Genomic DNA, 14,174 nt, shown 5'->3' with positions numbered 1-14,174 from the left:
TTCATAGAATCAACAAGAAACAGGAGAAAGAAATCCAGGCATTTTTCCTTTTTTTTTTCCCCAAGGATCTAATTCTGTAATTCATTCTGAAACTGAAATGATAACTTCCCTCCTTAAGAAGAAAAATATTTGGAACCATATTTGATACTCTACATCCCATCCCTTTAGAAAAGAACAGCTGCAAAATTCCTGCAACTAAGAGTCTAACAAATTCCAACTTCCCTTTCTGCTGGTTCACTGTGTTAGCAATCTGCATGACTACAAGATCTACCGTTGGGCTCTAAAAGAAAGAGCCATGATTTCTTGTTCTTAAAATGATGCCATCTGAGGGAAAATGCTAAAAAAAACAACCAACACTTGATTTTAGCTTCATATCTCATTGGCACTGGGTACGATACACTAACCATATGGGTTCCCAGAATTAATTGAAAATTGGGAAGATAACTTTTAAAAAAAAAAATAACCACACCTGAGGCTCCTAACAATGATTGTGGTATTTGTTAAGTGCTTACTATGTGCCATGCCCTATACTAAGTGCTGGAAAGGGAGGGAGGGAGAAATAGAAGCAAATTGGGTTGAACACAATCCCTCTCCCACATGGGGCTCACAGTCTTAATCCCCATTTTACAGATGAGGTAACTGAGGCCCAGAGAAGTGAAGTGACTTGCCCAGGATCATACAAAAGACCAGTGACAGAACCAGGATTAGAATCCATGACCTTCTGACTCCCAGGTCTGTGCTCTTTCCACTACGCCATGCTGCTTCTCTAACTGCTGATCCCCATATCTGCATGGGGCAGTTAAAGTTTTAGCTGAGAACAGAAAATCAAAATGCCTTGTGCAAGTGGATAGAAAGAAGTAGTTTCTTTGATTCTCTGATACAACCATGTGAGGGAGACCCCGCTCCATCCAGCATGCCCCGGGATACCCATCATCCTCTGTTCCAGCCTCGGAAGGCATAGCACAGGAGAAGCAAAAGCAGCAGCATGTGGCCTCAACTTTTAAAGCGTTGGCCACACCTGTGGCCACAACTGTGACTTTGGGATAGTTGGTCTGAGCTGTGAGGAGCCTGAAATCCTGCTGCTCCTTTTGTGTTTGTCATGATGATGATGGTATTTGTTAAGTGCATACTATGTGCCAAGCACTGTTCTAAACGCTGGAATAGATACAAAGTAATTAGGTTGTCCCACATGGGGCTCACGGTCTTAAGCCCCATTTTACAGATGAGGTCACTGAGGCCCAGAGAAGTGAAGTGACTTGCCGCAAGTCACAGAGTTGATCAGTGGCGGAGCCAGGATTAGAACCCATGACCTCTGGTTCCCGAGGCCATGCTCTTTCCACTAAGCCACGCTGCTTCTCTTGTCTCTAAGAATTTTGTTTGGCTTTCCTTACGTGTCTGTCACCAGCCCCTTCCCCACTATTCTTAGATGGTGAATGTCTCTCTCATCCATCAATCATCTGTGTTGAGCACTTGCTGCGTGCAGAGCAGTTTACGAAGTGCTTGGGCAAGTACAATATAACAGAGTTGGGAGACACGTGCCCTGCCTACAGTGAGCTTGCATTCTAGAGGGGAAATCTAGAGGAAAGACCATTAGGACATAGTAAGTGCTTAATAAATATTATTACTATTACTACTATCACTGCTACTGTTAGCATTGGCAGAGACATGGTAGTGAGTTCTCTTAGGAGATTAAGTATAAAGGAAGGACATTTAAATAACCCAGAACTGAATGTCTTGAGAAAAACCTACAGCCAAAAGAAAAGAAAGGAGATCTGGCACAGAATTTCATCTTCAATCCAAAAGAACTGAACCATGTGTATTTTATATGAAGATATTTGTGAGGGGGGAAAGGCGGAGTGTGTAGTACGTATGTGTGTATGCATGGATTTATACATAAAAGATCCAGCCCCAAATATGGGAAGCCCGAGAACTGACTTTCTAATACCAACAGAGACAAAGTAAGGAGCGTATAAGAGAATCTGTGAAATATATTTACTGATTTAACTATGATGGAACTTGTGGTAAACCAGAAATTGCTTGAAGCACCCATTAACATTATCTATTCCCAAACTGCCCATTAGACTTAGCTCATGAACACTCCAAACTCTTCCTGACATCAGATGGTTGAACACAGAGGGTTCTAGGATTGAGGAAAACACTTCACTCCAATTGCCATCAATCAATCCCCAGTTTCTAAAGCAACACCCTGGTAAAATCACTTGGAATTTTGCACTTTAGGAACAACCAGCCGTTTCCTAGGCATTCTAACACCAACTCCACATAAACTATTTGCCCTCAGGGTGGCACATAAAAAGAATTTCCCCCGATCACAAAAAAGTTTTATTAAAATCCCCATTTCATTTCAGATCAAGTATTATATGATGTTTTTCCTTCCAATTGTGGAGAAAGCATAACTCTTCAAACTTGGAAGTATGCTTCATTTACTTCAATAATAAACATTAAAATAAATATCAAGTAGTTCATTCCATATAAAATAGTTAATAATAAATATTGATAATAATGGTATCTGCTCTGTGCTTATTATGTACCTAGCAATGTACTAAGCACTGGGGCAGATAAGAGATAATCAGGTCAGACACAGTCCTTGTCCCACAGGGGGCTCACATTAAGTCAGAGGGAATAGGATTTAATCCTCATTTCACAGATGAGGAAACTGAGGCAGAGAGAAGTTAAGTGACTTTGCCCAAGGTCACACAGTAGGTGGGTTTAGAAACCAGATCCTTCTAGGCCCTTGCTCTTCCACTAGGCCATACTGCTGTGTCTTCTCTGTGCCTCAGTTCCCTTATCTGTAAAATGAGGATTCAACACCCATTCTCTCTTCTTCTATTTGGAATGTAAGCCCTAAGGGGAACAGGAATTGTGTCCGACCAGATTGCCTTGTATCTACCCCAGGGTTTAGTAGAAACCCAGGGACGAGTAAGGGCTTAACAAATACAATTATTATTATTATCACTGTTATCTCCATCAGGAATGGGCCAGACTGGGAGGGAGGAAGCAGAGACAACAATGAATTCACCTGCTTCCAGTGTAGAATAAGGGAGTTCAGCGATATGTTTTCACACTCCAGTAAAGCAAATCATACTGGCTATTTTTGCCCTCCAATAACTGGCCAGGATTTTGATGAAGCAGGTTGTATTTGGAATTTTTTCCATCTATTTAAGGCACTGCACATTGGGAAGATATGCTAGTAAGAAACCCATGTTAAAAAAAGCCCTATTAACATTAAACCAAAGCCAAGAACTAGTTTAAAACACACTCTGCAATCTGGTCTGATTTTTACAAATCCCTACCATCTTGATTTTCATCTTGGTGGGCATGGAGCTCAAGAAGAGTTCCATCCCCCAGAATTTTGTAGAATGTTTGGCTAAAGTACTGACAGTGTTTACTGTAGCTAACTCCTCCTCCTCTTCCTCCTCCTCCTCCTCCAAGACATCTGACAGCTGTGATTTGAGAAAAGCAACTAAGGGAGAATAAAACTGCAAAAAAAATCAAAATTGGAAGGGTGAAGCAGAGTAAAATTTGGGAGCTGTAGAATTTGATTCTTCAGATAAAAGGAACTTCTTATCCTTAATAACAATGATAATTGTGGCATTTGTTAAGCACTATGTGCAAAGCACTGTGCGAGTTACACGATAATCAGGCTGGACAAACTCCCTGTCTCTTGAAATTCACCAGACAGGACCGCACATTTCAGGAAATGTATTTTGCCTGCATGGTTTAATGGAAAATGCACAGAACTGGGAGCCAGAAGACGTGGGTTCTAATGCCAGATCCGTGCTTGCACGCTGTGTGATATTGGGTAAGTGATTTAGCTCTATGCCTCAGTTTCCTCATCTGTAAAATGGGGATCACATTCTTGTTTTCCCTTCCCCTTGGACTGGAGGACAGGGACCTGTCTGATCTGATTGTATTGCAGCTAAATAATAATAATAATGGAAGTCATTAGGTGCTTACCATGTGCCAAGCACTATATTAAACACTGGGGTAAATACAAGATAAACAGGTCAGACACAGTACCTGCCCCACATGAGGCTCACAGTCGAAGTACGAGGGAGAACAGGTACTGAATCTCCATTTTACTGAGGAGGATGCTGAGGCACAGACAAGTTACGTGACTTGCCTGAGGTCACACAACAGGCAAGTGGCAGGCTCAAGATCAGAACTCAGGTTCTGATAACTCCCAAGGCTGTGCCCTTTCCATCAGGACATAATGCTTCTTAGTATTTGGCACACAGAAAGTGTTAGACAACTATCATTGTTGTGGAAAGGGAGTTGGGAAGGGACAGAAGAGATCTGGTCTATCATGGGCTCTCTGGTCCACCTTCTGTCCACTCCTTTTCTCCTTCCTCCCCCATACCTTGAACCGTTACCTAGCCATGTTCAGTTATGGAGTGAGAAGATCAGCACTAAGAGTCAATAGCTGTTCAGTCAGACAGGAGAGAGGACAGGAAGCCATGTGAGGCGACTTGGGCACCCCCAAAGGGCACCAGGACATCCAGAGTTTCTCCTGGAGACAGCATCACATGTGTCCAGCTAAAATTCTCAGCCCCAACAGGGATAAACAAAAGCCACCAGCTACAAAATGAGGAGTGAGACTATGAGAGGGACAGGGACTGTGTCCACCCTGATTTGCTTGCATCCACTCCATTGCTTAGTACAATGAATATAGTGCATATAGTAAGCACTTAAATACCACAATTATTATTATTATTATAGATATTGCTAGGAAAGAGGCGAGGTATCCGTTTAAATGAAGGGTATGCTTGGAGGAAATAAGTACTTTAGAGGAGAGATGAGAATTCTGTAACCGGTGAGCATTTAAAAAATCAATTCATCATGCAGCAGTGCTAGAAAGGTGATTGAAAAGTATTTGAAATGACTAGCTTAGCTAGAAAGCAACTGCAATTCCTATCCTTTTTTTTTCAAGTCTCATATAATCACAAACAGATTTCTCCAAATGAAATATTATCCTTGCAATGCCTTTTAAGCTTCTCTCTGATCATTCTTTTTCATTTACTTCCCACTTTCTCAAAAGTGTCAAGGTCCCTGGTGCACAATGTAATCAATGAACAAATTTATTGTGCGCTTACCATGTGCAAAGCACTGCAGTAAGTGCTTGGGAGAGTACAGTATGATTGAGTTGAGAGGGATGATCCCTGCCCACAAGGAGCTTATACTCTAGAGGGGAAAACAGACAAATTATAGGTAGGGGAAATGGTCAAGTATAAGAATACGAACATAAGTACTGTGGGGCTGGGGCGAGTATCTAAGAGTTTAATTATTTATATCTGTCACCCCATCTAGATTGCAAGCTAGTTGTGGGCAGGGAATGTGCCCATTATAAAGTTATGCTTCACTCTCCCAAGTGCTTAATATAGTGGTCTGCACGTAGTAAGCACTAAATACATATGATTGATGAGATACAGACACGAGTACAAAGGCAATGTGAAAGGGAGGGCCAACATGAGAAATGAAAGCTTACTCAGTGATGGGATGAAATTGAAATACATAAAACACACACATATATGTGGAATCGTAGGAATGGAAGGGTTGGTAGAAAAGCATCTAATTAGTCTTATCTGCTTACCAGGGGTCCTCACCTAAATCATCACAGAACTCCAGGAGAAGGAGGAATAGAGTTAATTCTTAAATAGTTGAGTAATTAATGGGCAAGATGCTGTACCGGGAACTGGAATACTTGCATATAAATCAATTAAGGCCTTGACCACAGGGGTTTGACCATCTAAGCATATCCAGTCTACAGCCTCCGATCTCTAATTATTTTTGCTTCCACGCAAAGGAGAACAAGACAACTAGGTCACACAACTGTGTTCATTATACTAAAGCAATTTCTTTCAACTGTTTCAACATCCCCAGGAAGAATGCAAGCGTATGAACACGAATCATTGTCAAATCAATAATGGATTAAATTGATTTACTCACTAATAACAGCAGGAGAACGATGTCAGGATTATCACAAGCACAGGCAATGTGAATAGGAGTCCAAAAATCCTCGTCTTGATGATTTACATTTACTCCTTTGTCAATTAGAATTTCTGCGGTGAAGACGTTATCATAGCGGGCACACTGGAGAAAAGAAGACCATGATGAAGGGAGATAAATGATGGAGATGTATTTTCCCACCAATAGCACATGGTGGGGAAAAAAAAATCACTTTAATCTCTGCAGTCATCACCCTGGTGCTAATTGAGTTAAGCTGCTGGAGTGACAAGCAGATTTGTGATGCAGGATTTGTGGAAGATTTTCCTCTCTGACCCCAGGCCTGGGAGTCAGAGGACCTGGGTTCTGATTCCCCTGTTTAAACTGTGAGCCCACCACTGGGCAGGGATTGTCTCTATCTGTTGCTAAATTACACATTCCAAGTGCTTAGTACAGTGCTCTGCACATAGTAAGCGCTCAATAAATCCTACTGAATGAGTGAATGAATCCTAGCTCCACCACATACCTGCTGTGTCACTTGGGCAAGTCATTGCCCTCCTTGGCACTTCAATTCCCACATCTGCAAAATGGAGGTTCAATATCTGTTCTCCCTTCCATGTAGACTGTGAGCCCCATGTGGGACCTGATTATCTTGTATTTGCCCCACTGCTTAGTACTGTGCTTAGCACATAGGAAACACTTAACAAATACCACAATGATTATTGCTAATAATAGTAAATGATTAACTAATCCCATTATTATACTAATTATTAGATTATATAGTTATTCTAAGTGATAAGTACTCCAAATATTACCTTTATTATAATGTACTTAAATACTAAGGGAGAGTGGGGTGAGGATCAAAGGGCATAGGAGATACAGTAAGTGGGGAAATGATGTGAGAAGATGAGAAATATGTCAAGGTAGGTCTTCTGGAAGAAATGTGAATTTTAAAGGACTTGAAAGATGGAGAGAGTTGTGGTCTGCCACGGATACAAAATGAATAATATCTGAATTGAATTCACAGAGTTCCAGGTTTATTCCAGCAATTTTGCCAGATATCTTTGGATGTATTTGCTTCTATCCTTCCCACCCAAACGCACGGAGTCTTTTTCTCACAGCCATTTCATCTAAGAATACGTAATTGCGGCTTCATGGCTAATTATACCCTAGATTTTATATTGTAAGAGTCCAGAGGAAAGCCAAAAGAAAGAGGAGACAGGCGATCTGGGGAAACATGACACTTCAGACCGCCAAATTGCTACTCTCTAGTACCTGAGGTGTTTTGAAACACTGAAATTTAATCTTTGCAATTTTTCATGTGCTTCTTAGCTGTCATATTGGCACGCAAATAAAATAATTATGACCTAACTCTGAGACCATGCTCTACATCCAAGCGCTCCGCTTGACCCTTGCCCCAAGAAGCAGCGTGGCCTAGTGGAAAGAGCCTGGGCCTGGGATTTAGAGGATTCGGGTTCTAATTTGAGATCTGACACTTGTCTGCTGGGTGACCTTGGACAAGTCACTTCACTTCTCTGTACCTCAGTTATCTCCGCTGTAAAATAGGGATTAGGACCCTGAGCCCTATGTGGGATAGGGACTGTGTCCAACCTGATTTTCTTGACTCTACCTCAGTGCTTAATTCAGTGCTTGGCACATGGTAAGTGCTTAGCAGATACCGTAAAAAAAAAGGCTTCCCCCAGTTTGACTCATCTCATGAGCCTTTTGGAATAAATCTCTCTTCCCTCTCCTCCCTTCCTGCTTTCCAAGACATTCAAAGGTTCTTCATGTCCAGGGATGCTTTTTATGATTAATAGAAGTCAAACGGCTGTTTTCTTCCACCACTATTTCACTGAGCCTTTTCTTCCAACTTGTTTGCTTATCCCTACCACACTGCCGTGATATATTTAATAAGAGACATTTTAGGATATGATGAAGATAAGGGTAAATAATTGATGGTGTTTATTGAGCTATTACCCCACACAGAGCACTGTACTAAGAACTTGGCATGGCTTAATGGAAAGAGCATGGGCGTGAAGAGTCAGAGGACCTGAGTTCTAATAAAGGGTTCTGCCACTTGATGGCTGTCTGACTTTGGGCAGGTCACAACTTCCCTCTGCCTGTTATCTGTAAAATGAGGATTTAATACCTGTTCTCCTTCCTATTTAGACTGAGAGTCCCAAGTGGGACAAGGGTTGGGACTGACCTGATTATCTTGTATCTTCACAGTGCTTGGCACATAGTAAGTGCTTAACAAATACCATCATTATTATATATAATGTATATTTATAATATATTATAGGGAAGATACAAGAGAATATAATGTATTATAATAATATATTTATATTTCTCCCTTCTGCTTCATCTATGCACTTACCTCTGTACAGACACACAAAATGCCCCCTAGATTCCCATAGCATTTAGGGGCTATTATTTCAGTTCTTACCAGATGGAGTAAGGATCCTCCTGAAGAAATAGGAGTAGAAGGGTCAGCACCATTCTTCAATAGCTGGAGCACTGGAACAGGATCAATGAGAAGGGTGTCAGTGGCAAGACTCATCCCATTTCCTCAAAGAGCTCCCTCCTTCATCATCCTCTTTAATACATTAACAAAATGTAATCCATGAATGAAAAGCATCAGAAGGAATTTGGAACTATAAATGGTGGTATTTGTTAAGCGCTTACTATGTGCAAAGCACTGTTCTAAGCGCTGGGGGATACAAGGTGATCAGGTTGTCCCACGCTGGCCTCACAGTCTTCACCCCCATTTTACAGATGAGGAAACTGAGGCACAGAGAAGTGACTTGCCCAAAGTTACACAGCTGGCAAGCGTCAGAGCCAATTAGAACCCACGACCTCTGACTCCCAAGCCCAGGCTCTTTCCACTGAGCCAAGCTGCTATGCAGGGTCAACGTTCCCCTTATCTACCTCAGTGCTCCAGTCCATTAGTAAATGGCTTTTGATAACTACAGTCACTGTAAGTGACGCTGAGGAATTTTTCAGCTGTAAACTTGATGAGCCCTGAAGCTTTTGGACCAGATTTCTGTAAGAGCTGGATCAAAGATGTCTTTTAAAACTCTGTGCCTTAAGATCCCACGAGACTCAGTGGACTTTTTTCACCAAGGTACGAGGATAGCATGTTCAGAATTTATAGCTTATAAAATTCATCTTTCCATCACAGCTGAGAGAATTGCCCTGCCAAAGAGCTGACAGAGACATCAGTGGCAAAGAGTCCATCCTGTGAAAACAATTTGGGCCAAAAGGGAATAGGATACAGGCTCTCTGTACCCCTTAGACTACAAACAAGAAGCTGCATGGCCTAGTGATTAAAGCATGGGACTAGGAGTCAAAAGACCTGCGTTTTAATCCCGGCTTTGCCACTTTGCTGTATGACTTTAGGCAAGACACTTAACTTCTCTGTTCCTCAGTTACCGTATCTGTAAAATGGGGATTGACACTGTGTTCCCCATGTGGGACATGGATTGTGTCCAACTTGATTATCTTTTATCTAGCCCAGTGCCTGACACATAGTACGTGCTTAACAAATACCATTAAAAAAAACCAACAGAAATTTAGTGAAATCACCAATAAAGACCTTTCTCAGAGTGTACAGTTTCCTTGAAGCAAGTTGTTACGTGAATATAGCTCTACACATCTGTGTGTGCATGTGTGTGTGCACTTGTGTGGTATCAGAGTATAATCCAGGCTTGATAAAGATGAAACAGCAACTTTCAAATGTGATGGGTTGTAAGACTAGAATTAGAGGAAAGAGACCCATTAAGGAGCAGAGAAATGAAGTGAATAGTTATTACAGCGGCACCCGAGAATCAAGAGAACCTCAAAATAGAAGACACTAATTATAGCATAGCTCGCTGTGGGCAGGGAATGTGTCTGTTATATAGTTGTGTTGTAATAATAATAATAGTGGTATTTGTTAAGTGCTTACTATGTGCCAGACACTGTTTTAAGAGCTGGGGTAGATACAAGATATTCAGGTTGGACACAGTCCATGTCCCAAATAGGGCCCACAGGCTTAGTCCCCATTTTACAGATGAAGGAACTGAGGTGCAGAGAAGGTAAGTAATTTACCCAGGGTCACACAGCAGAGTCTGTGGCAGAGCAGGATTGGACCCCTGGTCCTTCTGTCTCCCACATGCTCATCCACTAGGCCACACTGCTTCAACTCTCCCAAGTGCTTAGTACAGTGGCCTGCACACAGTAAGTGCTCAATAAACATGATTGATTGACTGGACCTTGAAATCGAAAGATAAGGGGATATCAGGAATAGCATAAGCAGAATGCCAAAGATGAAACCTGTACTGTTTCCTTGCACTATGCAGGGGAAAAAAACAAAAAAACTCCCTCAAGCTTAAATCTGGGAATCAAAAGAATTCTTATTCTTACTGTGGGCCTCTTCATGTCTCTCCTTTACCCTTCATCATGTAGGCCTTTAGTCACCCTCTCTACACATTTATGCTGCTTCTTCAGACGGACCTCAACTCACAAAAGAAATAAGCTAGAGATAAGAGGAAAGAGTGATCCATTTACCTCTGCTACCGACTCAAAAATTTCTCTAGATGGGGCATTCCTGATTTAAGTTTGAACTAAAGAAAGACTTAGCTCAGCTAGAGGTGAGGAGGCAAAATAGGATGTACCCTTTTTGGAAATATTTAGGAAGTTAAGTTCTAAAGTGGCACTGATGGAGTTAACATAGAGAACTGGGGATCAATGGATTAGAGAATCAACTGAAAGGGAATTTAGACCAACAGAATTAAGGACAAGATTTGAGGCAGAGGCGAGGCATCAAGATTTTTTTTAAAGTGAAGTGGGCTTTCTCGCCCTAGTAGACCAAGTGACCAGCAAAATGTCAGGGGCAAAGATTTCCAGAGATGACACAGCCAAGAAGCTAGAGTGCTTCCACTGGAAAACTGAAAGAGCAAGGAGATTTTGCCAATCAGCACTAATGGAAGAGACTATGTGAATCTCAAACTCACTGAGATTCTTTTCATCATTTTATTTTTGTGTGAGTGTCCCCTATTTGATTCAGCTGGCCTCAAAAAAGAAGAAACGATCCAATTTTAAAGATCACTGGGATTTCCCGAAGTCTCTCTCCTTCCTGCCTGATGGAAATTCTATATGTCTGATGTCTACCCTCAAGGTAAAAAATACCTGTGGAGAGCAACTTCAAAGCAGCCAACCATCACTACTTCTTTTCAGCAAGAGTATCGGAATGGAAACTTGTAGCTCTTCTGAGGAAGGAGGTCTTTCAAATCCAAGTTTCAACTCTAATTGCCTGACTGCCTAAATTACCTCTCTACAGGGGAAGGAAATATATCTAACAACTCTGCTGTATTGTACTCTTCCAAATGCTTAGTATAGTGCTCTGAAAACAATAAGTGCTCAATAAATACCACTATCCGGCAGCACGGTCTAGTCGAAAGAGCACGGGCCTGGGAGTCAGAAGGATCTGGGCTCTAATCCCGGCTCCTCCATGTGTCTGTGTGACCTTGGGCAAGATACTTTACTTCTCTGAGGCTCTAAATCCCAACCTCAAGACCCACCATATCCTCTCTTCATATTTCAGCAAAACCCCAGCAGTAATTTCTAGTTCTGTTTGCTCCTGAAAGTTGATTAAAAAAAAAAAATTGGGTAAAGTAGGAGTGAGAATCTGTTGATAGAAAACCCTACAGGGCATCCCAAGGAGAGTGCTTTTCAGAAAAGATTTCCAACTGGGAAAAGTAGGTATCATCAGCTAACTTAATAGGCTAGCTGACTGTCATAGTGGTGAACAGCCCTGGATATGTTAGAGACTGTTACTCCGATGGGAAAATATGTGAAACAAACCATTCCAACAGGGCGGGACAACAAGGGAATCAGCGTGGCCAAGTGGAAAGAGCACGGGCCTGGGAGTCAAAAGGACCTGGGTTCTAATCCCAGCTTCACCACTTGTCTGCTGTGAGACCTCGGGCAAATCACTTCACTCCTCTGGGCCTCAGTTTCCTCATCTGTAAAAGCTGGATTAAGACTGTGATCCTCACGTGGGACAGAGACTGTGTCCCATCTGATTATCTTGTATCTACATCAGTGCTTAGAACAGTGCCGGGCACATAATAAGCGCTTAAATACCATCAAAAAAGAAGCCTCCTCATTCCTCTTAGCTCATTCCAAAGGAGGCATGATTAAAGTTCTGTCTGTCCAGCTTCCCAGGGTTTAAACTGAATAGCGAATCAGGATTTGTGCTCCTCAGTCTATTAGTATGAGAATGTAACCTTGTTTCTCTGCAAAATCACTTTCAATTTAAGACCAAAATACACAGGCAGCTGCCAGCTCTATAGTGCCTGGGGGCACTGGGGAGATGATTGCTCGAGAGCATCGGGCATAGCTCAGTCTGTAGGCTGTGGCTCATTTTTTCAGAGGTCGCATGCTTGTGTGTGGGTGCTTCCCTGGAGAGAGTGGTCAAAAGAGCATAGAAAGATGGATTTGGGGGTTTTTTGATGGTCTTTCACTGAATTGCTGATTCAACCAATAACTTCACACTCAGAGCAAGAGGAATAAGGACATGATGTCGGAAGAAAAGTGGTCCTTTTCTATCCAAAACCCATAGTGAAAATAACCGTTTGGGCAGAACTGTGTCAATAAATCTCTCCCTTGTATTCAAAGACTGCAAGCTTCTTGTGGATAGGGAATGCATCTAGCAACTCTCTTTTGTTGCACTCCCCCAAGCGCTTGGTACAGTGTTCTGCACACAGTAAGCACTCAATAAACACGATTGATTGATTGAAAAATGGGTGCAAAGGTTGGGCATAGCCCATGTCCTACTTGGGGCTCACAGTCTTAATCCCCATTTTACAGATGAGATAACTGAGGCCTAGAGAAGTGATTTTCCCAGGGTCACAAAGCAGTCAAGTGCAAAGCCAGAATTAGAACCCAGGTCCCTCTGACACCCAGATCCATGCTCTTTCCACTACATCACATTCTACTTGTTCATAGCACATAGGAAGGCCTTTCCTGGAATAAAAAATTATAAAAAATGTATAAAATAATGAACATGGATGAAGTTTGAGAGGGCAATGTAATCTTTGATTACTGATATTTTTCTGGTTGGCTCTGGGAAAGGGTGGAGGAAACTATTTCAACCCAACATGGAGAGAAAGAGGGCATTGGATGTTACATCACATTTCATATTGAATTTTTTTTCAATCTAAGTTACTTCATGTGCAAAGCTTCATACTTTCAGACTTGGAAATTGGTTCTTTATTTTCAATCGTATTTACAGTTAGATTCTGACTGAAAGTAAAGATGTAAAAGTCTTTCCCAAAAGAATTCATGACGATGATATGACTAGGCCAAATATTTGTATAGTCTGTTATTGAAAAATCAATTCCAGTATTAACAGCAGTTTATTCTAAAAATATTGCATTTTTTCTAAGAATAAATCCAGCTAATATTGTGAGTCCTTTATTGTGGTTTCCTGGTAATTTGTGGCCTTTTATTAAAAGTAATCTGTCATTTTAAGGGAGATTGCCATTCTAAAATCTATTTTCCCTACACATTATTTCCTGATGAAGTGTTCTACATTGTTCCCTGGGTGATTTTATTTTGTGTATTGTGTATTTGTCCTAGTCGCTTATGCTGTTTTAATGTCTCTTTTCATTGCTCCCAATGTCTCCATTGCAAGTCTTTCCTCCATTTATTATTCATAGATTGTAATGCCCTCAGGGACAGGGACCGTGTCCAATTTCCACCTGTGAATTTTCTCCCAGCTCTTACTACAGTGCTCTGCACAGTAGGTTCTTAATAAACACTGTTTATTACCTGCCTACCTGAATTTTCCTGCTCTTCAAACAGAGGGAGAACTGATCTCACAGTCTGGACCAAGTGGACTCATGATGAAGATCTCCACTCTAATAATAATAATGTTGCTATTTGTTAAGCACTTACTATGTGCCGAGCACTGTTCTAAGCGCTGGGGTAGACACGGGGAGTCAGGTTGTCCCACGTGGGGCTCACAGTCTTAATCCCCATTTTACAGATGAGGTAACTGAGGCACCGAGAAGTTAAGTGACTTGCCCAAAGTCACACAGCTGACAAGTGGCCGAGCCAGGATTCGAACCCATGACCTCTGACTCCAAAGCCCGGGCTCTTTCCACTGAGCCACGCTGCTTAGTGGATACAGCCCGGGCCCGGGAGTCAGGAGGACCGGGGTTCTAATC

General features: G+C 41.8%; 1 protein-coding gene across 3 annotated transcripts in view; it reads right to left on the bottom strand.

Annotated features, from left to right (window-relative positions):
- The window catches only part of MYO16 (myosin XVI), a 247,065-nt gene that overhangs the window by 181,788 nt on the left and 51,103 nt on the right, over positions 1 to 14,174 (bottom strand). For all 3 annotated transcript variants that reach the window (XM_029047892.1, XM_029047891.1, XM_007668660.3), the window contains 2 exons: positions 8,408 to 8,478; positions 5,965 to 6,108 (listed from right to left, as the gene is read on the bottom strand). In XM_029047892.1, coding sequence (XP_028903725.1) covers positions 5,965 to 6,108; positions 8,408 to 8,478 — 215 coding nt within the window. The remainder of the gene's footprint in view (positions 1 to 5,964; positions 6,109 to 8,407; positions 8,479 to 14,174) is intronic.

Source organism: Ornithorhynchus anatinus, chromosome 20 (genome assembly GCF_004115215.2).
Source record: "Ornithorhynchus anatinus isolate Pmale09 chromosome 20, mOrnAna1.pri.v4, whole genome shotgun sequence".
Taxonomy (NCBI): domain Eukaryota; kingdom Metazoa; phylum Chordata; class Mammalia; order Monotremata; family Ornithorhynchidae; genus Ornithorhynchus; species Ornithorhynchus anatinus.
This window is presented reverse-complemented; position numbering and strand designations above follow the sequence as displayed.